This window comes from Melospiza melodia, chromosome 3, assembly GCF_035770615.1.
Source record: "Melospiza melodia melodia isolate bMelMel2 chromosome 3, bMelMel2.pri, whole genome shotgun sequence".
NCBI classification, from domain to species: Eukaryota; Metazoa; Chordata; class Aves; order Passeriformes; family Passerellidae; genus Melospiza; species Melospiza melodia.
Genome location: NC_086196.1, coordinates 130,017,789 through 130,045,774, shown reverse-complemented (window position 1 = coordinate 130,045,774; position 27,986 = coordinate 130,017,789). Strand labels below are relative to the sequence as shown.

Genomic DNA, 27,986 nt, shown 5'->3' with positions numbered 1-27,986 from the left:
CCGGAGCCGTCCCCGCCTCCCTGTCCCGCCGCGGGGGCTGCCCGCAGCAAAGATGGCGGCGGCGGGGGGGGGGCGCTGGCGCTGCGGCCGCGCCGAGGGGAGCGGGAAGCGCCGCCCTCAGCAAAGATGGTGGAGGCAGCGCCCGAGTGTGCCAGGCGAGGGTCAGCACCGTGACGCCTTTCACTTCCGGGTGAGCGCTAGCGGGCGCCATATTGTCTTGTCCGTGAAGACGAGGAGTGATAGCGGGGGCAGCGCGGCCGCGGAGCGGCGGCACCGGCGGCGGGAGGCGGGGGAGCGCGTAAGTAGCGGGGCGGGCTGCGCTCGCCAGCGCTCCCGGGGGGCCGGCGGGTGTCGCTGACCCGCTCTTCCCCTGCGCTCCGAGTCGAACCGGGAGGGCGCCGCGCGCCGCGGTGGTGGCGGCAGCAGCTGCTCGCCGGGCGTGAGGAATCGGCGGCGCCGACAGCGGAAACCGGCGGCCAGGACGAGAAGGGACGAGCCGAGAGCCGCTCGCCCTCCCCCGCTGCCCGTCCGGGGGGGTGGCGGCGCCCCGCGCATGCGCGGTGAGGGCGTTGGGGGGGGCGTTGGGGACCCCCGGGACCCCCCCTCCGTCCCGCCCGCCCCCCCGCGGGGGTCCCCGGTGGGGACGGGCCCGGTGCCGGCAGTGCGCATGCCTCGGGGCCGCCCCGCGCCGCTGCCGCTGCCCCGGGAGAGGCCGGTGCCGGGCGCGAGCCGGCGGGGCCGGGATGCTGCAGCCGGGCCGGAGCCCTGGTTCCGCGGGGCGCGGTGTGTGCCCGGGCTGGCCCGTAACCCAGTTAGGGAAGCGACGTGTGCGCTGGGATTCCGTGCTTGGCTGTGTCAGCAGCCTGGCTCCCGCACAGAAATGTATTCCTGGGGTATTTGTGCTGTTTCACGGCTTTCGGGGCCGCTCCTATGAGTTCGTTCCACTGGAGGGCTCCAGAGAACTGAAATTCACACAGCGGCATTTGCGAGATACCTGCACCAGTAGCTTGGCAAACGCAGGGTGTTTTTAAATGGATTCTCAAGCAGATCATGGGTTTGAAAGTCTTTTTGCTTTCAGCACTTATCGCTGCAGTTTCTCTGTACTTCAATAGGTAATCCCACAAAGTTGTTGAAGTGAATTTTAATGGGGTGTGCTAGGCTTTATGGTTAAGGATGGAGACACAAAAGTGGTCCAAGGGCTGGAACCACTCTTCTGTGAAGACAGGCAAAGAGAGCTGGGATTGTTCAGCCTGGAAAAGAGAAGGCTCCAGGGAGACCTTGTTGTGGGCTTTCAGTACCTAAAGGGAATCAAAGGTACTTTTGTGCATGAAAAAGATGGTAAAAAGTTTGTTACCAGGGCTCTGGGTGAGGGACAACAGTATTAAACTGAAATATAGATTTAGACTGAACATCAGGAAGAATTTTTTAATGATAAGGATGGAGAAGCTGTGGAATACATTTCCTAGGGAAGCTGCATGATTGGAAGTGCCCAAGATTAGGTTGGACAGAACCTTCAGCAACATCATTTCATGCAGGATGTTGAACTAGATGCTCTTCAAAGGTCCCTTCCAACCCAAACCATTGGATAATTCTGTGATATGCTACCCCAGCAGAAATTTCCCAAGTTTCTGTAACAAATGATAATGGAGATTGTTCAGCCACCTTGGTTGTTGTTCATTTCTTCTCTTGTAGTTGACACCTGTGAATGTTTTCAAGCAAACAATCTGTTGGAAGGTGTGGGGTACAGGAAGCAAGAGTTGCCCTAAAGGGTTGCCCTTTGTTTTGAGGCACAGTCAGCCACCTTTCAGAGAGGGGGAATGGTGGTCTTCAAGCATAAAGCTTGTCCACCAGCACACACTATTCCAACATCATTTTCCAAAGACAGGGTTACAAGTACCAGTGCAGTCCAGCCAACACCTGTGCTGTTGGCAGGAGTAAGAAACCCCTTTCTGGGGTGCAGCTGCACTAAAGATGGCTCTGATGGGGGTGACAGATGCAGCTGCAGCTCCCCTGACTGTAGAACAGAGGGGAACTGAAAGTCTCTGCTTTGTCCAGGCACAAACTGCTAGGATTGCTGACTGACAAGCTCCTGGTTTTTAATTTGTTTGGTGCAGCAGCAAACCTTGTGTCATCTCTGCTCTTGGGCCATGACAAGGCTTCCTTTGTCCCACATCACATACAAACTCCTGCTCTGATAAGAATGCTTTCTGCACTTTGGGCTCAGGGGTCTTGTAGGGCTTAAGAGTCCACAAATTTAGCACAGTTCCACAATTTTTTAGTGGTTAGCTCACCTTATAAGGTGTAGTGGTAGAGTGGAGTTATAACCATGTTTGATTTTTAGTTAAGTGCAGGATTATGTAAAGATTCAATGGGAACAGGAGTGTCCAGTCTCGCTTCTTTTTGTGACTGAGGTATGTGGTGGTTCTGAGTCTGTTTTTGGTGACAAATAATATTTTGGGTAGGTTTTATTAAAGTCTTCTTGCTTTCATCACTAGCTGATTCCTTATTAAGTGATAATTGTATTTATCATTGAGGTTAATATCTGTTCATGAGTAGTGAGGAGTAGTTGTTTATTTAGTTATTTGCATTGTTAATTTTTGAGCAGAGCATGTTCATTGCAGAGGAAGTTGTAGATGGACCAGTCACTTCAGAAAAAAAAATAATGCTGTGTTACAGGGCTGATTGAAAATCCTGCATCAGGATTTTCAGTGGAATGATACATTAAAAAAAATAATCAGATTGGACATTTTTTCCCCCCAAACCCAGCACAGTTTTGACTTAAACTGCCTAAGTTATGATAATATTTCTGTGGTAGTAAATGTTCTAGCGGTGATTTTGTTTTGGTACTATATGATAATCAAATAATGTATTTATTTTCATGTCTTAGAAGTAGAAAAAATAAGTAAATGGTACCTGGATGCCAATATCTGGTCCTTTTGCTCTTTTAAAAAAGAGTTGTGTTCAGCTCAGTGGATATGTGGATGTAAGTTTGGATTGACAGACCTTGGAAGCTGTACTGCTGGAGTGACTCCCTGAAGAAGATTTCACAGTACTTTTTTTTTTCTCCTTTTAGTTTTTTTTTAAAATTCGACCTTTGTTCATGCTGCTTCATCTTGTTAGCATTGTAAATATTAGTCAGACATACTGATGTGTGAACCAGGTTCTGGGAAAACTTCATGGATCCTGAGCAAGCTGTTTTCATCAGTTCTTTTTCTGATTCTGTATTTTGGATCTTGGTTACACATTTGAAAAGCCTCTGTTCTTCTGCCTGAGAAAGAACAGGTCTGATGTTAAAAAATGCAGTGGAGCAAATTTTAGTGATACACAGCTATAAGTGTATATGAGCTGGAAGATTTTACATGTTTTTTGACTTATCATGCTAACAGATCCCAGCAGGCACAAAGGTAGAGATAGCTTCTGGCTCGCAAGAGGAGGAAAGATGCAAGGTGTCTGGGCATGAAATGCTGGGAGCAGCTTAGGGTGGTGCCCTACCTGATGGATAGAAGTGTTTGGCCAAGTGAAAGTGCAGTGAGTGAAACAGAGTAGTAGGCAAGACAGTTACTGTAACTTTTCTGATTTATTGCAGACTTAAAACACACCATAAATACTTGATTTTCTAAACAACAGCTGAGTATAATACAGTAGTAAATATTAATTCTCCCAAGTAAAATGAAAGCTGGTATGTTTTTGTCTGAGTGATGGAATGCATTTGTTCTGACTCTGAGTGAATGTGTCTGCAGCCCCTCTGTAGTAACTTGCAGGGTTTGTTCCTGTGTGGGTGCACAGGATACAGCTCTTTTCCAGACTCCCACATCCTTTTAACTGCAGAAGGGTTCTGTCTTACCTGGGTCTCCTGTGCTAAGACCCCCACCTAATGATAATTCTTGTCACACCCTTTCTGCATTAAATTTTTCCTCTTGGTGGGGGAGCTCCTTTGGGTATGCAAAGCTATTTTTCATTTGCAATTCTTTTCAGTTGCACCTCTTTTGTACAAATTCTCACAGAAAAGTATCTTTTATTCCAGTGGCACAGTCATGGAAAAAGTGCTCAGTTTACATTTCCTTCCAGTTGGGAGCACTTTGAAACAGACATCTCTGGAGTTTGTACCATGTGTGTCCATTACTGACTTTGGATTCCAGTGTGGTTGGATATTGATGATACCATGGATGAGCTGCACTTTCTAATTCCTTGGGAGGGCTATGTAAGCTGTTGGTATTGTATCCCCAGAGGATTTATCCACTAGTCCTTCCAACCTCATCAGTGATGTCTTTGCTACCATGGACCTGTTGAAGCAATAGCACAGTGGGAGGAAAGTGTGGGGAGAAACAGCTCTGCAGCAACACTTGCTCAGTTTGAACTCTTGGAGGAATTGGCCTTGTTCCTGTCTCTACTAACTGCCCTCAGCCTGGTGTGGTGAATGTAGGATTAGGTTTATCCTGCTTGCAACTGAGCAGTTCCACAGAATTCATCATGGATACTCATCATGAGCTTTCAGTCACTGTGCTAAAACTTCACAGAGTCAGTGTCAGCTACCTTGAATGAAAGGTAAAAGCCTTACATTAAAATAAGGCACCCACATGAAAGATCAAGAAATCAGACTATGGATTTCAAGGAGCTCTGCTCCTGAAACATCTCCAGTTTCCTTTAGGTTCACCTTCAGAGCCTAAATCTGTATGAGATAAAGAAACTCTGCCTACAGAGTATGTGATGCTTTTGAGATCCTACTCAAGATGTGTTGTGGATGACTTCTGTAGCCCAGGTTCTGCAGGGAACATCAGAGACTAATGTGCCTTTGTGTGTTTCAAAACCAGTAATTGCAGTTTGTTTCAAACCAGGACTCCTACCTCTTGGGGTTTTCCTTTCAACTGTATAGACCTAAATATAGTGAAAAAGTCATGGCTGCACTGTCAGGTTACCTCAGAGGATGTGGAACATCTCTGAACCCCGAGTTTCAAAGAGCAGCGGTGTAGGGATTCTCCAAGTATGCATCATGGCCTGCTCTTTCAGCTTCCTTGTTCAGTTAGATGATGGATATTTCTTTGCTAAATGCCATGCCTGTTTGGAATGCCTGCAGGCCAAATCTTTAGTCACCAGAAAAACTCCTGCAGCTGTGTGTTAAGAGTTTAATTTGCAAGTAAAACTTGTCAGGCCATCTTGTGTCATATATTGGCCTGCTCTTCAGGAAAGATTAGTAGCATGATCAGAAAAGTGATGCAACAGCCTCCCCTCAGCATCAGAAGGCTCTTGATTTCTGGCTGTGGGCTCTGTAGGTTCCAGAATCCTTAGTCTGCCTGTCTACAGGGTTGAATAAACCACCAGGGTGTGCCCTGAAGATCAGGTCCAATGAAATTGATGTCTCATGTAGGAATTCCTAACCTTGATCTCTTCAGCTCAGGACACAGCAGAAGGTGTGTGCCTCTCTCCTTCTAGTGACAGCTTGACTCCTAGGTTGTCTCCTGATTTCTTGGAGTTGAGATAGTCTAGCTTCTAACAAATCCTTGATTTTATTCCCAAGATGACTTCTTTCCTCATTTGTAAGACATTTCATTTTCATGGATTTCCTGGCAAGCCATTCAGTATCTGCTGCAGAAGCTGTTGAGCTCTAAGGTGTTCTGCATGGTTAGGATGGTGTGTAACATTGGTATTAGGAAGAAGCAGATTGGCAGAGTGATGGGAGTTACTTAGAAAGAGCAAGAAAGTGTGTACAAGATGCACTCATCAGAACAGCTTGGTGTGGTTAGTTATCTTCCTGATGCCTTTCTGGAGCTGAGCTAACTTCCTAGCTCTCTGTGCTTCTCATCCTGGACTGGCTGCATGAATTGGAGCAATTCAGTTTATCCATTAGCTGTATTAAATTTTGTATGGGGATAGATCCTGCTTATCTTTCCAGGGGAAGTTTCTTGGTATTTTTCAGTTCTGCTGCAGCCAATGTCATAAGGCTCCAGGGTGACGAGCAGGCTTTGTGTTTTGACATTTCCAAAACTGAGCCTTGCTCCATAAGACTCCTCCAGTGTTGAGAGGTCGGAGCACAGTTAGCTCTGCACAAGTGCTGTTGAACTGGGAGTGGATTTTAGGAGTTTACATCATTAAACTGCCTAGGTAGGGTTGTCCAAGGAACCTGAGTGAGCCTGTTACTGCTCAAGTTCTGTTGGTGGCCTTGTCTAAAAGATGGCCCCACCTTTGACATCAAGGGCCTTCACTCAGCACTGTGCCATTGGCAAGTTCTCAGGAAACCGTGCTCTGCTTCCTGTTGGTGTGGAAATATGTAATTTGCTTCAGGATAGCTGTGTTTTGTGGGAAGTGCTTGGGGGAGTCTCCCAGAGTAGAGCTTGTGAATTAACACTCAGGACTGTTTACTGGTAAGTACCTTCTAAATGTGTAATTTCAGTGTGTGGTGTGTCTGGACACATCATACAACTATGTTGGAAAATACCTTATTATGCTAACAAATAGGGTGAAGGAGATGCCTTTTTTCCCTGAAAGAACAGGTTAACATTGAGGTGTAATTTGTAGTTGAGATGCATGTTACAATCAAGCATGGGAGTGGAAAGGTGCCTTTAAAAATATGCTCTTTGTCTTTACACAAAGAAAAGTTAGTTTAAATAGAGTGGTAGAGAGTTTGACACCACATTTAAATGTTTCTGAGTGCTGTTGGGTCTCAGAGGTTGATGGTGGTCGAGGTAAGTCCTGACTATATTGCTGTCTCAGCTTTCACCATCAGCAGTGGAGCCCTCACCAGCAGTCCTGTCAAGGGTTGCACATTTTCATACCAGTAGTTTGCTTTAATAAGACTTCAGCAGATTCTAGTCCAGCCTTTGAATAGAAATTTAAAAAGAAAAAACCCCAACACGTGGAAGAACATAATTCAGAACATGTTTGCTCTTAAGAACTCCTGCAGCATTTTCAGGTATCTTGTGAACTTTCCATAATCTGTTAAATATGTGTAACTGAGATTAAATGTGAGCTGATGGCGTGCTTGGCTCATGTGATTGTGCTTCTGTACAAAACAAAAGCAATCCTGAATTGGCTTCTGTTTCTTCCTTGGTAAACAGATTTTTAATAGATTCAGGTTCCTGTTCTGTGATCTGACATCAGGGAACAGCTCTTGAGGCACCAAGAAATGTTCTTTTGTTTATTTGTGTGTGTATGCTACAGAGAGAGGAGAGAAAAAAAGGCTATGTCCAATTGAATTGGAGGGTAGAACAGCTAAGTAAGAGAACCTTAACCCATCATTGTGAAGGAGGCATAGTATCTGCATTTTCCTTTGTGCCTACAAAATGGATCCATTCTTAGCCTGTTGCTTTTCAAACCTGTTGTATCGTCACCTGTACTAGTAATGTCAGAACCAGTATGTCTTAATGAGACTGCTCAGTTGAAGCACCCCTCTGTTACTGTCTTGCTAACCTTTGAACTGAGTTAGTTTTAGCCAATATTCATCTCCCTCCCCTCCAACTTCACTGGGAAATAAAGTTTGTTTCACTGTCATTTGGATGCTCTGCTGTGTTTGGCCTTAGATCCCTGGTGGGAAATTGAGCTGTTCATTGTATTAGGTGAAGCCTTTCTTTCAGGTGATGCTGATTTGGGAACTTGTAAGAAATAAAAACTTGTTTATTATTTGTGTGGCAGCATCCAAAGTTAATTTTGTCAGTGCAGATTTTAGTTAGTAGGACAGGATTTTGAGTCTCTTTTCTCCATTATTAATTACTACTTGTGTCTCAGGTTGTTTTTTGTCATATACATTAGTACAAGAGGTTCCAGTTGTTTCAAGCCTGTAAGTTCCTGGTTTAGTGGGTGAGAGGCATTGTTTGTTGATTTTGGGTTTGTTTCCTCCTCCCCTGCCTTGGTATAGAAGTTGAATGCCTTGCAGTACTTTTAAAATTACTGCTAACAGGCTACATTTTCTCCACTGTGTTTTGCGAGTTCTTTGTGAAGTAGTTTGTGCCCTTTTCTGTTTATGGACTCAGGTTCAAAAATGTTGTTTTGGTAATTCACATCTCGTTTGTTCATTACTGTATGACTTGACTTGATCTGGTTTGATTTTTGACACCTTTAAAATATCACTAGGAAGGAAACTGTCAGTGATGTCTGGCAGGACAATCCTGAGATTCTGTTGAAGAGTCCTTTCATACTCAGTAAAGTTTCACAAGCAGAATACAAAGTTTCAATGCCTTTATGTAAAAAAGAGTAGCATCAAATAGCAAACGTGCTTGTTTTAGTTACCTCTTAGAACATGACAGCTGCAAATGAGGAGCTAAAAACAGGTTGGGGTTGGCCTCTGAAACTTGAAAGCAGATGGAATTATTAGACACCGAAGTGCTTAGCAAAATAATTTTTTAAGACAATGAACCATTTTTAAATGCCTGTAGCCTCCCTGTAGTAGATAAAAAAATTATATCAAGTGTCTTTTTCATGTTTACCTTGTACCAGTTAGTGAAAACTGGGAGAAAATGCAGGAAAATAAATGGAGAACTAAAAAACAGGGGAGTCTGTTTCCCAGAAAATGACAATGTCCTGCTGTTCCAGGTGACCATAAAAAGAGAGGTGCTACAAGTAACCTCTTCTGTTCAATGGCTCTGAGCCATACATTTAGTCTTCAATATTAAAAATTTTGAATATGACCGTCTCTTTTAGCCTGTATATGTTAATATTACTTCTATAAACATTTTAAGGTGCAAATTTTATTCCTTCCATATCCAATTTGTGTTTCTGTAAAGCAAACATTGCTCAATAAGGAAGATGTGTTGAAATAAATAAAAAATTGTTTTGGACAGTTTTCACATCATATTTGGAAAAAGGCTTCTACATGTATGGTTGCATAAAAAAGGTGATGTCATTGCTTAAGTGTTTCTGTAGTACGTAGTTCTGATTAGTAATGAATGTTTTTACACTGAATTTGGTAATAAAGCTGTGTGCTTGAAAGCCAGCATATTTTATAGTTACCAACCTATGAAAATTGACATTTCTTCAGGAAAACCGTAGAAGTATAAATGCAGTACAGAATTAAGATGTTACAAACCATGACTTTCTGGTTGAAACCAAGCTTTCAAATACAGTTCACAAACGAAAATTAGCTGCTTCAAATAGCAGTGATTTTAAATTAGTTTGTTCTGAGTGGCATAAATTGAATTAATCAAATGTTGAAGTTCTTCAGGGTTTGGCACTGTTGTTGCTGTCTTGTCATAATGTTGTGCATCAAAATAGAACCCAGCTCCATGCCTTGACCTATTGCTGTGCACTTCCCCACCTGATTTCTCTCCCCAGAACAGAAGTAATAAGATGAAATAACCTCTCTCGGGCAAGTTGAAGAGTGGGCCATATTATGTTGCAGAGCAGTGGATCAGCAGATCAGTGCTAACAGCTAAAACCCAACAGTGCTTTTTATTCTGCCCTGCAGCCAGCTGGCACTGAGGGAGAGCCTGTGACCTTCCAAACTGGGCTGGACAGCTGGGACTGCCTTGGGGTCCCAGCTCCATGCAGCACCTGGGGCGTGCCTGGAGGCACCCAGGGAGTGTGGGGTGGCCTGGGCCAGTGCTGGTCTGCAGTGGGACATTGGGGGTCCTGCAGCACCCCTTCCTGCAGGAGTGTGGGCTTGGCCTCGCTGTCCTGGGGCACAGCAACCTGCTGATGGGGCAGCCAGGAGCGAATGATTGCTGCTGCTCTCTGAGGGCACTGCTCTGTCCCTTGGTCACCATTTCAGGTGCCCCTTGGTACAGGGCTGCAAGGTCTTTCCTACAAGATTTATTTGAATACCCTGTAAAATAATAAGGCAGTTATTGTCTCGAGGGCAGGTTTTACTGAGATATGGAGGCATTTGTTGTCTTAGACCTTATTAATGATCAAAACAAGTGCTTCAGTTTGTCCATAGTGAGGATCAAGGCCTGAGAGTAAAGAAAAAAAAAGGCAGAATACCAAGTGTCCATTTCAATTGAGAAATAAATATATAATTGTGTTAGCTGGAACATGTTTAAAAAAATCTGTAATGCTGAAGATTTTAGGACAGAGATAGAACAAGTCCAGTAAAAATAAATCTCATCTAATCCTACCACGTAAAAACTGTGTAGGAGGTTCCAATTTAGTTGCATTTGTAGAAGTGGTCTTAATATTGTTACATTTTGATGAGAGAAATTGGTATTTAAATGTGTAATTTTTTTGCGTTCAGCTATATGCAAAGCAGTCTTATTAGTGAAAAAAACCAACCTTTTGCTGAGTTTTAGTGTAATTCCACACACTTGTTGCAACATACTATGTAGTGAGGTAAAAAAATGCTACCAGAGTTAGTGAAATCCATGTTGATTAGTGCTAGTGGGATTTAACAGCTGCAAACAAAGGGAGCAGTACCATGAGGCTGTGCACTGCAGTGGCAGTCTGAAACCCCAATTCTTGAAACTTTTAATATGTAAACAAATTTATTTTGACATTTGAAAGAATCTTTATTCTGGATGAAAAGATGAACTGAGGGAAGGAAAAAACATTTACTTACAGTTTTCTTTAAGGTGAAAATAGTATTTGCAGTTACTTCCTCATATCTAGTGTACGATATATGTGTCTAGGAATACCTGGAGAGCTAATTTAAGGGATCAGTTAAAATGTTGCAATAACTGCATTAGTAGCCACCCCATACACTCAGCTGGTATAAAAAAGTTAATTTCCTAGGTACAGATAAAATTGTGAAAAGAAAGAGACAAGAGAAAGGGCGGTGTCTTCAATTATTAAAGGTTTGGATGGCATAAAAGTATTCATGAAATGGGAAAAAGCCTCCATACTTAGTTTGGCAAGAAAAGGTAGTGAAAATAATAAAGTATTAGACAGGTTTTGCCCAATACTCCCCCTGTTGCCAAAGTTGATATGGTCTTGTTTGAAGCCCCTGCCCCCAAAATGCAGCTGAAGGTTTCAGAGCCACAGGTGTAATTTTTGTACAGTGTTGACAGCAAATGATTTCAAAACAAAGGTGATCCACAGTTTTTCAGATAAAGGATTTCATTTGACAGAAGTATGCAAAATACAAGTTTGTGTTCATCTCTGCATGGCCCAGTGCCTCTGATGTTGAGTGCAGCTCTTGGTGGTGCACTTTTGTGGAGTGATGCTCTCTGCCCATGCAGTCATGCAGTCCCTCAGGATGCCTTTGTGAGCAGGTGCCACTCCAGAGAGCAGGCTCTGTCTGTGGGGTGTGTGTGTCCTGCTCCCTCAGGGCCACTGGGGCTGCTCCTGGCTGGCCACCCAAGTGGCACTGGCTGCTTTGAGCTGGTTTGCTCTGAAGCAGAGAGGCTCTATTCATCTCTTCTGTATTGCACTTGGCTGTGAGCCACGGCTGGGTCCTGTACGCTGCTCCTGTGACCTCAGGGAATGAATCTTTCTCTTTCTTTTAAGTTTGGAGTGTTTGAAACTACCTACATGCTTGATGTTTGAACAGTGTGAACTCAGGGGTTGTATGTTAAATTCCATGAGGATATATTCATTGAGTGAAAAGCCTGTTGAGAAGTTCTTAAAAGATTGGGTAGGGCAGAGGGGGTCACACTCAGTGCGTTCTTACCATACTGGTTTTTGGGAACAGCTTCTGGAGTGAAGTGTTCCCAGAACTGTGTCTAGTCTTTGTTTTTGGAGAAGCTGTTTGGAGCAGTGCAGGTGGCTGCTCTCATGTGTGGCAGGTTAGGTGTGTGCTGGAGGTACAGATGACTGTGAGGAGCTGTGTGCCATTGGGGCACGCCTGCCTGCACTGCTGTGCCTCAGCACCTTCACCCAGAGCTGGCCCTGGAGCTGCACTGCAAGCAGGCTGTGGAGCTCTGCTGCTGCCTGCTCAGTGAGGATATATACAGCACATGATTTTAAGGGGCAATGTGGTAATTGTGTGGTCATATTTATTTATCTTTCTCAGATTTGAAGGTTATATTTAGAAGTTAAAAAGAGTCTGTACAATGCATAACATGCATGCGGGCACTGTCTTGTACCTGTGCAGTTCTCCTGTGCAATCATTAACAATGTGTTTTACCATTTGGTGACTTTTGTCTTGCTTAACAGCCTTGCATGACACTTGTTTGAAGAAATACACATCTTTTCCCTAAGAAGCAGGCAAAGATACCAATCATGCCTTTTATATTTTGACTTGCTTTAAATTGCATTTATTGCCAGTTGAGATCTTGTCGTACAAACTTGTCATATCTCTCCTTGAACATCATTTGGTAGTTAATTTCTTTGTGAAAATACAGAGAAATCATACTAGACTCTTGAAATCTTATAGTAATATTTCAGATATTACTCCAAAAGGATGAACCATTTCCTCCAGCTTAATATTTTAAGCCAGCATTGCTTCAGCTTGCTTTGCAAGGCTTAACTATATCTGCAGTTATGTAAGTTTCAGTTATGTGATATTTCATGGGCATCTATTTAAACATACAACTATTATTTTTAGTTGAAATATAGACTATATAAAGACTTAAAAGATGTGGGATCAAGGTGGACAACCTTGGCAGCAATGGCCTTTGAACCAACAGCAGTGGATGCAGTCATTTCAGCACCAGCAAGATCCAAGTAAGTATATAGAAAGCTTTGTGGATTCATTCTTTTCGTGTGTTGTCATTTAAATTTTTGAATCTTCGTGACAGAGTATGACTCATAGTTGCCTTTGTAGCAGCTCTCAAGAGAATACATTTATGATGCTTTTCTGAACTAGAAAACATAACAAAGGTTCATACAAATGTTTTCACACAGTTAATATATAATACGCAAATACAAGCAAGAAACCTGAGTTATCCTACACAATTTACCACCATTTTATCATACAGATCAACATTTAGACCTCTCTTACTAGACATGTATCCCTGTCAGTTCTTTAGCCAAGCTAAATCCTTTGAGAGAATATGCAAATTCAGTACCTGTGTGGCAGAAGTATTAATGCAGATTGTATATACAGAAAGAAATCTCACTGGAAGACCAATGCAGTTCTTGATTTAGGCTACAGCGGTGATAATCATGATCTCTTGTTTGAATTTTTTTCCCCCACCAAAACCACCAAGTGCTTTAAAGAGTAGAACATAATATACCTTAAATTGAGAATGTGATGGCAACAATTCATAATATCAAGAGAAATAGAGAAATGGATGAAAGTGCAGGTGTGTATTTAATACTAAGGCAAAGTGATCAGGCACACAGTTTTTACTGTCACTTTAATTTCTGTTAAATTCACTGGAAGGTTTTCCTAATTTGATAATAAGCAGAAGACATACTAGTGTTCTTATCTGAGAGTGCAATTTATTTGTTTACTGATAGGAATGGCAGTAAAGAAAAAGAATGGGAGAGAGAACTGTAACATAATATCTGGCAAGGGTTATATGAAAGAGGGTACATTGAAGAATAATTTTCCAACTATATCTTTTTTACTCTCAAATCTTCATGAATTTATAATATAAGGATATGTATATTAATTTCTGATGTCAAAATTAGCTCACATATAAAAAAGTGCATTACTACCACTCATTCAGTGCTAATGTAAAATGATCTGCCTTTGAACATATGCAGAGAAACTGTACTTCAGCAAGTGTGTACACTGACATTTGCTTTGCTTCTTTTACTGTACACTGTGAATAAGTTTAAATGGTGCTCACAGTGCTTGCTGAAGGTAAATATTGCCCATTTATCTTGAGCAATAAGACATATAATTGAGAAACAGTGTTGAACTTCAGACATGTGAGTTCTAACCTCTTTAACTTCCTCTGTTTATTTTAGGCCAGATTGACTGGGCTGCATTAGCTCAAGCATGGATTGCTCAGCGAGAAGCCTCGGGGCAACAGAACGTGGTGGAACAACAAGGAATGATGCCAAACGGACAGGACATTTCAGGAATAGAGTCTGGTCCAAACAACCATAATAATTTTCAGGGGGATCCCAATTTCAACAGAATGTGGCAGCCAGGTTTGTTTCCCTTGCTGTTCATTCCTTTTTTTCATGTTTTTTCATTTTATTCTTGTCAGATTTTTTTGGTGCGAACATGCCCTGTCCCTCAGGCTTCAAAATGCGAAAGTACCAGTTGATTTATTAATCACAGCTCCTACTCAGAGAGCTACTGTTGCCTCTCCTGTGGTGTAATACCTGCTTCTGGCATGATCTTGAAGTGTAGAATGAGGTCACAGTATAACTGATGCTGGCTTTACATGTCAAAAAATCTTTAAAAAGGAAGATCAGCAAAAGTCCGTGTGAAAAATATGGGTTTATTGCGTTTCATATACTTAGGATTTATCCTTTCCTTAGGTATCTGATTGTCAGCATTTTTCAGTCATTGGAAGTTAAAGGTGATTGTGCTCTTCTGTTGGTATTGATTATTTTCTGTATTTTTTACTTCCTCCAAACTTTATTTTTTCCCAAAAATTAATTTTCTTTTTAAAATTTCACAAGATACCACTGGTAATAAGAATGGGATAGAAATGGGTTATTTTCCGCTAAGAATTTTTCTGAAATGGTTTTCTGAAAGCTGGGTTATGCCACTATACTGTAATGCAATTTGAAGTGTATGAGCAGCATAGTAAGCCTATGTGCATGTCCTAGGTTGTTTTGGGGAAAACTGCACTTCGTACTTGATTTTGTTAGTGGTTGAGAGAATAACACTCCCAGTTTTCAGTGTCCAAATGTATTGAAATGCAACATTTAATGTAAGTAGGCTTAATATGTTATTGGTAGATCTTATATGTGTGTAATAAAAGGGAGGTAGCCATCAGGTTTCACCTACCTGCACTAGGCTACAAGTTACTGTAGGCACATGTGAGAATTTTTAACTTTTCTACATGGCAGAGTGTATTCTAGCTGTATTTTTGTACAGTAAGGAGAAATTTTCACAGAAATAGAAAAGCTATAATAGCACTTTTTAGTTGCTACAGTAATAGATGCAATTATGATACAGATGGGAAGGACAGTAAAAATTAGAAAAATGTTCTGAAGGACTGGAAGGAAGGTAGGAATTAACATGAGAGGCTAGATCCCAATTCTGTTACTGGTGAGAGTTATAAGGCAGCTCTGTCATGGTCTATAAGTATCTATATAGTGCACATAATTTTTATCTTTTTAAGGAGTCAGTCAAAAATTATGGCCACGCGAGCTATTAATTCATTCCTTTTCACTCTGTTAGCCAATTGTAACCTATGTTTCAGGGCTTATGACTGTAGCTTATTCTGGAACCTGTGCTAGATATTGGGCAATCCAAGAAATCATCCATTATCAGGACTCAAGACTTTAAGGCACAGGTTTCACTGGTTTCAGTGGTTGTGCTGCTTACCAACACCATTTTCCTTCCATAGTAGGTATTTCAAGTCTATTATGCAAAATAGTAAAATTGCTCCTTGGTTTCAAAATTGATGTAGAGAAGGAGGAGTTTTTTAAGTTCAAGCAATTTATAAGTCTTGTGGTGAACTCAGTATTACTAGAAATTTATAAAAACAAATTTAGAGGATGTCTGTACCTGTCCAATTCTGTCCCCCAACTGCATGTTTCAGTTCAGCTATAGCTATTTGTATTTCCTTTGTTTAGTTGAAGAAATTATTGAGACAGTATAATATAGTCTTCAGATGGATGATTCTTCCTTGCTTTATCATCTGTGATGCTTTGAGGAACCTTGTGATAAATGCAAGAACACTGAGTGATTGGTGACTCATATAAATGATACTAACTTGGTATCAAATTGTATTCTGACTCCTGAACAGAATGGGGAATGCCTCACCAGCCCCCTCACCCACCTCCAGATCAGCAGTGGATGGCTCCAACCCCCCCAGGTCAAATGGAAATTGTTCCTCCGTCGGAAGACAGCAACAGCCAGGACAGTGGGGAATTTACTCCTGACAACAGGCACATGTTTAACCAGAACAATCACAACTTTGGGGCACCTCCCGATAACTTTGCAATGGGGCCAGTGAACCAGTTTGACTATCAGGTGAAACACTTGTTGCTTTAGTAGTGTAGGCGCGCAGAGTCCCTCCCATGGATGTGTTCCTCTAATATCATCTAGCGGCGGCTTTCACTCTTCAGTTCTGCCAACATCTACAGAATCTCTTATCTGCTAAGATACATTTTAACCAAACACTTGACAGAAGATACTTTAAAGTTCTCAGTTCTCTTCAGAGGCCAAAGGGTTTTATTTTTCTACAGTATTAATAAGAAATGGCTGTTGTCTGCAGTATTAAAATGAATCACTGTGTTCCAGTATATAAATTAACATTATGTAGCTTTGTGTTTAAAAAAAAACAAAAAAGAGGAGAAGGAAAAAAAAAAATTTAGAAATATATGCTTAAATATGCTAGATAATGTACCACAGGAAACAGCCCTGTATTTGCAGGGAGATAGACTGGATGATCCATTGATCTTTTCCATATCTATCTACTGTGATTCTTTGAATAAACAATGGTATTTCTAAAAAAAAAAATCCATATCCACTTTTTTCTTCATTCTGGCATATAAGTTGTATAGTATAATAAACATGTAGGTGGTTTTGTTGCTAATAATAGCAGGGTACATTAGACAGACCTTTAAACACAAACGAGTTTTGTATCTTCCCTCTATTTTCAGTATTTTTCTTCAGAACTCCTGATGTAAATGACAAACTAGCTGTCTAAAAACCTACCTCCTATTCATAAACAAATACATGGGAAGATGGGCAGAAATTTTTTTGTTATCTTCTAGGCTATTTTTTATCTTCTAGATTATTTTTCCTCTTACAATTCTCTTGTTGAACAGCGCTGTTAAATAGGGAACTAATAATTTTCCAATACGTGAGTTTATTATAATTTTTGTTTATTGTCATGGGACAAACTCTTACAATTAGCTTCTCTAAATACTACAGAAAACTTGTTTGGCATTGAATGAAAGAGGGATGCTTAGCCTGAAATTGTAGTGCCTTAGTGCTAGTCACTTAAATACTCAGTGGAATATTTGATACTGTACTCTTTTTCCTGAACACTCTCTTCTTAAATAGTTTCATTTAGCATTTCTGGGCAGTAAATATTAAAATAAAAAACTCCTCATATATGCCTCAAGACTTGTGATTTTTGGGTTGTATAGAGGTTGCCCAGAACCCATAATCTGTACTAAAATTGCATATTATGCATTTAATATTTTAATCATATTAATAAGACCTGTGAAGGATTACTGGAAAGTACATAGTGCAAAATTCTTATGTAATAAATGCTGGTCTTTTTTTGTTCTCATGCTGTAGTTAAAAGACTGCTAACATAGCTAGACTTTTAAATCTTAGTTTTGTACACTCTTTATTTAACTGCATGCTCTGATGCTAAGCTGGCATGGAACTGATGGAGATAGGTGGTGATTATAGAGCTTAATGTTTAGCACAATGTGAAAGGAGATTGGTTGAAGCCCTTTCAGGTTTGTTAAGTATCCTTGCATAAGTCTAAGTTTAGTCATTAAATATTTAAAAGAAACTTGTTTCTTGGGAACCACAGTAAAAGAGATTGAGAGATCTCAGTAGCCTAGAAATCATGGATTCCTACTTGCATGGATTTTTGTAGACCGACTTGCTCACATGCTGCATTTAGTGTTACCATGTGAAGAAAAATAAACTGCATTACTCTTTCAGCATGGGGCTGCTTTTGGTCCACCTCAAGGTGGATTTCACCCACCTTATTGGCAGCCAGGACCACCAGGGCCACCAGGTCCTCCAGCACCTCCTGCACCTACTCAGAATCGAAGGGAAAGACCCTCATTCAGAGATCGACAGCGGTCACCTATCGCCATGCCTGTGAAGCAGGAGCCTCCCCAGATTGGTACATGTTAACCACTCCTTAATGAAAAATTAAAAGCTGTATTTTATAAGGATTTGCAAAATTTGAAGACCTTTTTCTTTTTAATAGCAAGTAAAAGAGCAGAGAAAGAAAAAGCAGTTATAAATGTTTTTCCCCACAAACAGATGTGGGACTTGGTTTGATGGGGATAGGGGGTTTGCTTCTTTATTTTGGGGCATATTTGTATTCCTTTTTGTGGGGGGAAGTTTTCTCATCTTGCAAAACTGTTAACCTTGCTTTATGTAGATGCTGTGAAGCGTAGAACTCTGCCTGCCTGGATTCGTGAGGGCCTGGAAAAGATGGAAAGAGAAAAACAGAAAAAATTGGAAAAAGAGAGAATGGAGCAGCAACGTTCACAGATGTCTAAAAAAGAGAAAAAGGAAAGTGAGGAGGCTGAAGAAGGGGATGGCCCACGGTTACCTCAGAGAAGTAAATTTGTAAGTATAAGGGGGTTTTTTTGCTCAGATTTGTATTTCCTGAAAGGTATCAACTTTTTAGTCTCTTAGAAGGAGAGACTCTGTGTTCCTGGTTACCTCGTTGGTTTTGTTTTTTAAAGTAAGGTTAAGCTGCTGCTCTGTTGATAATTACTTGATGTTTTGAAGATTTTAATGGCTAAGAGGTAGAAGTATATAATTTGTTCTGTAATAGCAAAGAAACAAGGATGAAATTGGACTTTTTTTTTTCCCTTTTGGAATGTACAGAGCCTTTGAAAGTCAGAATTCCAAGTCAGCAGCTGAAAATATTCAGATGCCTGTATTTGCTAAACTGAGCCAATTTAGGCAACCTTGCATTGGCTTCATTTTAGCAGTTATATTTTCTGTAGTCCAAAGTATATGTCGGGCAGGGAACTGACAACTAAGTATTTTCTTAGCTTGTGTAGGTACATGTACCTGCATGTCTTTTAGGAAAGGAGAAAATAAATAGTTTTATGATAACTTGTAATAGAGATTTCAGTACAAAGTAAATGAAGCTGACTATTAAAAATAGAAACTAAGGAGCTTGATATTTAAATTTTTCCTGAAGTGTATGATACTGTACTTGTAGGACAGTGATGAGGAAGATGAAGATGCTGAAAACACAGAAGCTGTAAGTGTCGGGAAAATCAGCAGGAGTCCATCCCCAGCTCCTCAAGAGGAGCAAAGTGAACCAGAAATGACAGAAGAAGAAAAGGAGTATCAAATGGTATTAATAATGTAGTTCTCACTAAGTATTTCTGTTTAACTGCTCATACTTTTCAGGCATATCAAAGTAAATCACTTGTTCTATGCCCAATGCTGTCAACAGAGGTGCAGTATGCATTGTTATATTTGCATCTGTTATATTTGCAGGGTTCATATAGGGTTATATTTGCATCTGTTCATAATGCTGTCTTTCCTATAGAAACAAGGATATCAGTTGTGTAACTCATATTTAGCACAATAGTGAAAGAATGTAATGACTAAAATCTTTACATTGATCTTTACTAATTCTAGGTTCTTAACAAATTTCTGAAGACTTTTAGTGATTAAGTGCACCCATTTCAAATCTGTGTTTCAGCCTCTGTTCCTATGAAAGGGTATTTAAGAAATGTATTCTTGCAAGGAAGTGCTACAGCCCTAAATCCTAGATCACCAATAGTTTCACTGTGTCTACACAACCTTCACTCTTGTGAATTCTTATTAATTAAGGCCCTGAATTCTACTAAGTTTGATGAATATATTTTTGTAGAGCATGTGGCCAGACATAAACGACTTGGAGAACTAGCTACCACCTCAAATTTTTTTTCAATTTTTGTAGAAAATATGTAATAATAAAATGCTGCATAAGGAACCTCTGATGGTCTTTACAGGCAGCATACCAGTCAGAAAAGTGCTCTTTATTTTTTTAAAGAATAATTGGAATCAGTCTAAGTACATTGCTGATTTAGATATTCATTGTTATAATCATTTTAGACATTAAGATCAGTGCCTGGATAGCTATTTGCAATACATGCAGACACAGTTCACAGTCAAAATAGAAACTTCAGAGTTGTGAAATCAGGTCACATTTAAACAGCTTCAATCTTTTCTTGGTTTTTTAGTCATGTCTTTTGAAAGAAGTTATTAAATAAAATGTGCAGGAGATGACTTTCATAGTCATCAAAAGAAGTGAAGCTGTATGGATATAATTTGAATGCAGAATTTATTCAAGATGTTTTGGCCTTTAATTGTATATGCAATTTTCTTCAGATGATGCTGACAAAAATGCTGCTGACAGAGATTCTCTTAGATGTCACCAATGAAGAAATCTATTATGTGGCCAAAGATGTCCACCGTAAAGCAACTAAAGGTATGCAGGGTTTGGGAGGTTTTTTTCTTTTTAGTTTCTTCTGCAAAAATTCTGTATTTGCATGTCTTTAGAACATTTAACCTCCATAGTTCTCCCTCAAGAACAATTCCAGTATAATGCATCCAACTTGGTAGAGTTCAAATCCAGTAATCATGTACTGTTGTCCTGTGCAGTGTATTGTGAGTTACTTGAGTTATTCCATTTTTTTCATACAATTCATTTCAGTTAAAATGGTACCTGTGTGTCAATGACTCTTGAGTTGTAGCTGTTCCTTACTACTATCATCTTAATCTCAAAGCTGTTCAGAAGTGAAAGAGAGTCCTCAATTAGTAATTAATTTGCTTTTGCTCTTAACATGCATTGTACTTACAGAACAGATTATTTTAACATAGCAGAGTTAATCTAAGTATGTAACTACTGAAGTTGAAAATTATGTGCAGATGCTGTAACTTGGAAAGTGATTTATGAGTATATATTTGGGTTTTTTCTGTTCATTGTTAATTTGCAGTTAAATTCTAAATCTTCATGGTCAGAAAATCTAGAAGTGGTTTTAAATGGATGATGCGTTTTTAATGTTTCTTCTCTCCCTCCAAAGAACAGCAATAGTAGTAGATTTAACAATACCATAGACTCATGACTATGAAATCGTGGCTATTTGTGTTAACATGTTGTTCCTGTTGTTGATGTGATACAAAGCTCCTGCAAAACAGCTGGCACAGTCCAGTGCACTGGCTTCCCTCACTGGACTCGGTAAGTATGTTCCTTATTTTTGAGAGGGCTTAAAGGGGGAGTTTCACTTTTGCCTTGCATTTCTAGAAATTGCATTTTGAAACTAGATTTTAATTGCCTGGGAGTATGGGTCACTTTCTGATAACTTTATCATTATCAGCACCTTTGTTTGTTCCACAGGTGGTCCTACTGATATATAAGTGGGATAGTTGCTGGAGTAAAGGACTAGTCAGTGTGATTTAGTTTATGAGAATCTTGCCCTAATTTTGAAAATATGTAAAAATTTTAGATAAATTTACTTGTCAAAATATGATAGTTTCAGAAGCACACTGCAGCCTTCAAAGAAAGGAATACTATTTCATACTTTTCTTCTGTTTTGATCCATATGAACCAGAGGGGAAAGTTGATAGAAGAGTAATGTGAAAGTCTATAAATAAAAATATTATAATCTTTGTAATTATTATTTTATTGAGAAGCTGCATAAACACAAAGGCTCCCATATCATATACTGCCAGAAACAACACAGGAAAGAGAGATTGAAATTCCAGCTTGAGACACAACTGCAAGAGATTTCCAACATGACTTTTATCATCTAAAATGTACTACAGCAGTGTCAGTGATCAGTTATGTGTTCATTACATGGAATATTGATGAATTAGATTAAATGTTATCATCACAAGTATTCATGTTTCAAAACTAACTCAGTAAAGACCTTAAGGACCTCAGACTGAAAGAAATCCATGTCATGTTTAAACTGACTTTATCCTTATCAGTCCAGTAGTTAAATATCTCTGGGGGAGAAGAAAGTCTGTTTCTATTCCATCTCCATACCTGTCAAAGTGCAATGTTTTCTAAATCATATGGAAAAAATTGATATGGCATTCAGAATTTCTGTAGCCTTGGACTTTGGAGGCAGCTGAGATGTCTTCTGGGAAAGATCCCAGGCATTTTCTGTCCCGTTGCTGATACAGAGGCAGGCACTGTTACACTCTCCACAGGCAGCTTTTTTGCCTTTCCATACAATGGAAACAGTACCATGGTCACAGTGGTTGCTTGCTGAAAATAAACAAGCTGTTCCAGAAGGAGTAGAAGCAGACAGTGACCATCAAAGCAGATACGGGGGCCTTGAACACACTGGCAAACAGCACTGGCACTTACCAGAATAAAGTGACTTCTTCAGAGACAAGGAAGTGAAGGAAGGGCAGTGTTACTCTCCTCTTTGCCTCACAGAAGTATTAAGAACAAAGCTTAATCTTTCCTCGTGATAGACTGGACTTTATGCACGCAGGTGGACTGGGTGGTTATGGATCAGGAGACAGTGAAGATGAGAGGAGTGACAGAGGCTCTGAATCATCTGATACTGATGATGAGGAATTACGGCACAGAATAAGGCAAAAACAGGAAGCGTTTTGGAGAAAAGAGAGAGAACAGCAACTACTACTAGAAAAACAGCTAGAAGGTAAACCATAGGATGTCTTCTTACTGTGCCACTGTATAGGGAGTTTACTACTTAGTGTGTGTAAATTGATGGCAAAGAAACATGTTTTAAGCAAAAAAAAAAATCTGAAACTAAATTTTTAAATAATGGATTTTTAATTCAAATTAAAAAACCCAAAACCTTGTGATTTTCTTCTGCTTCTCCATACAAGGTAAGGTTTGTCCTTTTGTACAAGTAATGTAGGCCAAAATGGTAGCACATTTGATCCCAGTGCTGAAGAGCTGTCTCAAGATGGATGCAGTGTTAAGAAGTCATGAACCAAGTTCACAGGCTGGAGGAGAAAGTGCTGTTATGATAGAACTTCAAATTGATGGTTTCCTCCTTTAACTTTTTATTTAAAAGCCTGAAAATAAGACATATGGAGCCCTTAATGAAAGACTGGACTGGCCAAACTTTTGGTTTTCTTAATAGTCCTGTCTCTCTTTGAGTGTTGGAAGATGTATGCATAAAAGCACAGCCATATGGAGAGTGTCTGAGTGGTGCCTGTGACCTCTGTCTCCTAGTGCAGGAAGCCAGATGTCAGTGTGGAGACATCTCCATGAGACTATTTGCAGAAATGCAAAACCAGGGTGTAAAGCAGCTGATTCTGTATGTCCATAATACTGAAGAATGCTAGTGCAGAGTCTCATTTGTAGCAGTGTTTTGGAAAGGTGGAAGATTTCTAATGGACAATACAGCATTATCTAATATACACTGGCTTCAGCCTGTATTGCCTAATAACTTAGGGACCAGCTGGAATTGTTTTCTGGGTTAAATTTGACCATTAGCTGCCATTTGGACCACTCTGGATTTCTGGATGCAGTTTTATTCCCTAAATTAATTCAGGAAATTATGGCCCACATCAAAAGCCCATTTTAAGGCAAAAAATGTATGTCAGTTATTTTTTCTGGATTTAATTTAAAATGGGGAGATTAGGTTGGCAGTGATGCAAAGAATCCTAGATTGAATAAAAATAATTTTTATTTTGGAAACCTCTGAGAAATGCTCTGAGGGTCTCACTATGTGAGAAATACAGCTTCTTCAGACCAGACAGTAATCCTCAAACCCAGATGAATGGGGCTCTAAGAAAGGCAAGAAGCATCAGTACTTTCTGCTGTATTGATGAGGAGTCTTGTAGGAAGCAGAAAGGGAGAACCAGGTGTGCAGAAAGGTTGCAAAAGGAAAAAGTCTTTTGTGTAGATAATTTTGGGACTTCTGGTGTTCCAGGATGTTTGTTTGAGAACTTCATCTTAAGCCATTAAAACATGGAATAACATCAATACTTCTAAAATGACTGGGCTCTACTTCTAAACCAAGAGGACAACTTTTCTAGAATTATAAGAAAAGAGAGTGGTTTGTTAAGTAGTTGGTATAGTGGCAGTGTTTTAATTATAAGTATTATGAGAGGTGCTTGGAAACTTGATTTTGTCAATGTAATAGTGTGGAAATTACTGACATACTGCTCGAAATTAATTGCATTTTATTTCCTGTGTACTTCTTTTTTTAGAAGAAAAGCTACAAAATGAAAAAGTTTCAAAAGAGATGAATGAATTTACCAACAAAGAACAGAATAGTAACTTAGCATCACAGGAGGCAAAAGAAATTGAAGCAGATATGGTTCATGAAAAGAAGAGATCTCCAAATGCAGTCGCTCCTGATGTAGAACTCAAGAAAGAGGGTAAAGAGAGGACAGGAAGGAGTGGGTCAAGGAGCTCTAGCAGTGGCAGCAGCAGCAGCAATAGCAGGAGCAGCAGCAGTAGCAGCACAGTGTCCAGTTCTTCGTACAGCACTAGCTCAGGTAGCAGTCGCAGCACTTCACGATCTTCCTCTCCCAAGAGGAAGAAGAGACACAGCCGCAGTAGGACGCCGTCACATAAAGTTAGGCGCAGTAGGAGCAGGAGTTACTCCCACAGGAACAGGAGAGAGAGGAGTAGGAGCAGGGAGAAAATAAGGGAAAGGAGAAGATCTAGTAGAAATCACAGTGCTGAAAGGGGGGAGAGGCGGAGAAATCGCAGTCCTTCGAGAGAGAGAAGCTGGGATAGGCGTAGGAGCGGCAGCCGCTCCCGAGACCGGCGAGCCAACCGCGCGAGCCGCAGCAGGAGCAGGGACCGGCGTAAAGCCGAGGAGCAGCGTAGGAGCCCTACTGGAAATAGGCACAAACATAAAAGTGAGGGTAAAGATCAAGAAAGGAAGAAGGAGCAGGGTGGAGGTGTAGATAAAGACAAAAAAAAGAACAGAGAAAGGGAGAGAGATCAGGAAAAAAGAAAAGATAAGCCCAAAAAAGAGGAAAAAGAAAGTAAGGCTGGCAATCACGATGACAGTAGATTAAAGAGAAAAAGAGACAGCGAAAGAACTTTCTCTCGCAGTGATTCAATATGTGTGAAAATAATAAGACAGGATTCCAGACAAGAAAGCAAAAAAGTTACTACCAAAGATAGCAAAAAACGATCAGGCTCTGAATCTAGTGCAAGGAGTAGTTCTGAATCACCAGGAAGCAGTAAAGAAAAGAAGTCTAAGAAATCGAAGCATATTCGGTCATGCTCCATGGAGAAATCTCAAAGGTCTGGTAAGAAGGCAAGCCGCAAACACAAGTCTAAGTCACGATCAAGGTAGTATACTTTTTAAGTACTTTGTCTGACTTTTAAAAAGTTTTTTTTATATTCGTCTTCATGTGTACGGCATATGAACCTTTTTAATAAAGTATGGTATTTATTAAACTTTGTCTTAGGCAAAAGTAACTTTGGAAAATCTTTAAAAACTATTAATTACTAAGGCTAAAGTGTGTGTGGGTTTGGGGGTCTTTTATTTTTTCCAATTAACTTTTTCCCCCTTTTCCTTTATTTTTCAGATCAACAACTCCTCTTCGTCGTAAACGCTGAGGAATTTATGGCACCAGTGCTATGATGTTTAAAAATTCCATGAGTTATAAAAGGCTTGTCTCATTATAGAGGCACATTGTGGCTATGTAGGTGAAACCAGAATCCTTTTTTTTATTTGTAAATAGGTGTATTTTTTCCAAATGCTGCTCAGAATAATAGGATTTCTTTGTATTACATTTTTTCAAGAACGGTAGTGCTTATTAAGACTATAAAACAGGCCATTCTCTTTCAGCTGTAATGTTCTTAAAATTACTATTGAATGTACTGTGATGTCAATAAAGCTCTTTAGTTCATTTTTTTGTTTAAAATTCTTGCACCTGAATTTTGTGGTATATGGTAGAAAGTACTTAAAAAAAGAAAAAGGCAGCTTTTTTGGTATAACAGATTTTTAAAGTACTTGAAAAAGATTTAACGTGAAACACTTGTAATCAATGGACATTATAAGATTACTTTATTGGGGGTGTGGAAGAACAGAGAAAAGACATCTTATTTTCCTTTAGTTATGTATAATAGATTTTTTAATAACCTTTTTTTTTTTTTTGGTCTAGCTGGTACTATATGCTGTTTGTGTAAAATACGGGTCACTGTAATACAAACTATACTTAAACAGACTGAACCCCATTAGGAATATGTGCAATTAACTGATCTCATGTGGCAGTGCTGAGCTCTGGAACTCTATTCCTCACCCAGTTTTCAGAGAGATCTTTGGATGTTCAGGCATATTACACACATCTCACAATTGTAGATGTTTTTATGGAGCATGTTTATAAACATCACTCAGTGCACATGGGAAACTGACAATAGGTTAACTTTACATTTTGGCACATGCATTAAATGCGTAGTGAATATTGAAGCTGGTTCTTAGTTCACAAGAATTATGACTCGTGTAAAGCTGATACACTGATGTATTAGCAATGCCACTAAATTTTTGATTTTAATATTACTATAAAATGAAAGAGGTCACTGATTACCTGCTTAAGGAAATTGACTATTGCTATTAGAAACAAGAGTGTGAAATAATAGAAGTTAAAAAACAAACCGACAATACCCAACTCTAGGCCAGTGACTGTTACAGAAGAACATAAATTCAGGGAGAGATCTGTGCCTAAAAGGTCTGTTATGACACCAGTTGTGGAAAAGGTAAAAGGCTCAACATTGAAGTAAGTTCTCTTTGATTGGCTCAATCTTTCAAGAAAAATTGGTACTGGTACAGGCAGCTTGGAAAGCATGTCTTCATGAATAGATAAATCCATTTAACTACATCAAAATTCAGCTATGCAGCTTTTTTCCACTGTAATTTTTTTCATAAATAAGATGCAGAAATGAACTGCTTCAGGGCAAAGAAATGCATTTTAACTATGTGTTTAATAAGCAAGCTAATTGCTAGTGAATACATGCATGTTTATCAAAACACTGTTAGAGATAAATAATCAGTTATAAATTATAACACCCCCCTCAATTATATCATTCACATAGAGTAAGCAGTCATATTTATTAGCAAAATAAGGCTTAATTTACAACACACAACTTTTACTTGCATTGGTAGGAATATAAATAATGATGTACTGATCCAATCTCACTACACTCTTGGCTCTGGGTAAGAGTGAGGAATTTTGGCAAGTAGGTAGCATAACAGTTCAGATGTCCTAGAAGGACATCTTGTGAGAGACAGAAAGAAACTAGAAATAAGCTTAAGAAAAGCTGTTGAGGAATACAGTTTCCAGGATGCATTGAATTTGATTTTCAGTTCAGATTTTATATTCTCTGTCTAATAATAAACAAGATTGTGTATGAAAAGCTTTATATACTCTGCCAACAACTGGAATTCTGTCACTTCCTGTAAATATGAAAATTATTTTTTTGACACAAATGCACTTCTATGGGTAGTGACTGTATGCCAATAAAAAGAGCATACGATCTCTGTATTTAACTGTTTCAGAAATCTTACTCATCACTCAGTAATTACATACACCTTGGTACTCTTGTCAGCATCACATACATTAAATTCCTTTGGGCTTTGGAAACTCCCCTTAGAAATGTCTTTCACCAGAAAAAGCTAAAATAACAACTGCTCTTTTAATTCCATACACCTGAAGTTATCCTAAAATGTGCAAATACATACAAAAATGGGAATGTATTGTTTTAAAATGAATGCTGCAAAAACATTTCAGTGCACTACAGGGAAGCAATACATAGGATTTTGAATGTCGTGTAGCAACATGACATTTGGAGGCATTTCCCTTGAAAACTTTTTTTAACAAATGAGGGATGGTGTGGAATCAAATGAATAATGATTTCCATGCAAATTGTTCTGAAGGTGAATACAACCAAGCCAATGTCTGTATGTACCCCAAGGAGCCTGCTACAGCATGTAAGAACAAGAATTAGCTGTGGCCATGGATAGGCCAAAAAAGAGTAGTATAGTAAATATTCTGACTTTGAAGACTGAGCAACTACATGTGTTTTGAAATATGGCACAATAACAAAAACTCTGTTTTGCATTTGAGGCTCTGTCTCATGGAATAGCCACTTCTACTTTCAAACAAGCTTGTCCTGTTAAGTAGAATACATGGCCAGCGTGCACGTATTTACTTGCTTGTAAGCAATTCTAAAATCAAAAATATAAAAGCAATGTAAGATTTGACTCTCTTGCTCAGATTTTGCATTTGCTTTGCTAAATAAATGACAAGCAATGAAGTTGAAAATATGTGGATGCATGCCCTGAAGGAAGGCTTAGTTTTGTCTCTTAAGGAGACTATCCATAAGGGATTTGTTGGAGCTCTGTTACTTTCAGTAGCTCTGAGGTGTTATTAATGACTTGTA

General features: G+C 39.7%; 1 protein-coding gene across 1 annotated transcript; it reads left to right on the top strand.

Moving 5' to 3' along the window:
• Positions 1 to 214: 214 nt before the first annotated feature.
• PNISR (PNN interacting serine and arginine rich protein) lies at positions 215 to 27,088 on the top strand. The gene is made up of 12 exons (XM_063153056.1): positions 215 to 298; positions 12,407 to 12,525; positions 13,720 to 13,905; positions 15,684 to 15,910; positions 17,567 to 17,753; positions 18,018 to 18,208; positions 18,816 to 18,953; positions 19,979 to 20,078; positions 20,775 to 20,828; positions 22,096 to 22,266; positions 23,792 to 24,893; positions 25,133 to 27,088. Exons 2-12 carry the CDS (start codon positions 12,438 to 12,440, stop codon positions 25,161 to 25,163), a joined length of 2,475 nt encoding a protein of 824 aa, XP_063009126.1. The 5' UTR covers positions 215 to 298; positions 12,407 to 12,437; the 3' UTR covers positions 25,164 to 27,088.
• The last annotated feature ends 898 nt before the right edge of the window (positions 27,089 to 27,986 follow it).

Bases quoted from the DNA above. Each gene is read 5' to 3' on its own strand.
- PNISR (XM_063153056.1), top strand. From the start codon at position 12,438: ATGTGGGATCAAGGTGGACAACCTTGGCAGCAATGGCCTTTGAACCAA. The intron at 18,954-19,978 runs GTATTAATAATG...AATTTTCTTCAG, and splicing joins AAGAAAAGGAGTATCAAATG to ATGATGCTGACAAAAATGCT. The intron at 20,079-20,774 runs GTATGCAGGGTT...TGTGATACAAAG, and splicing joins CCACCGTAAAGCAACTAAAG to CTCCTGCAAAACAGCTGGCA.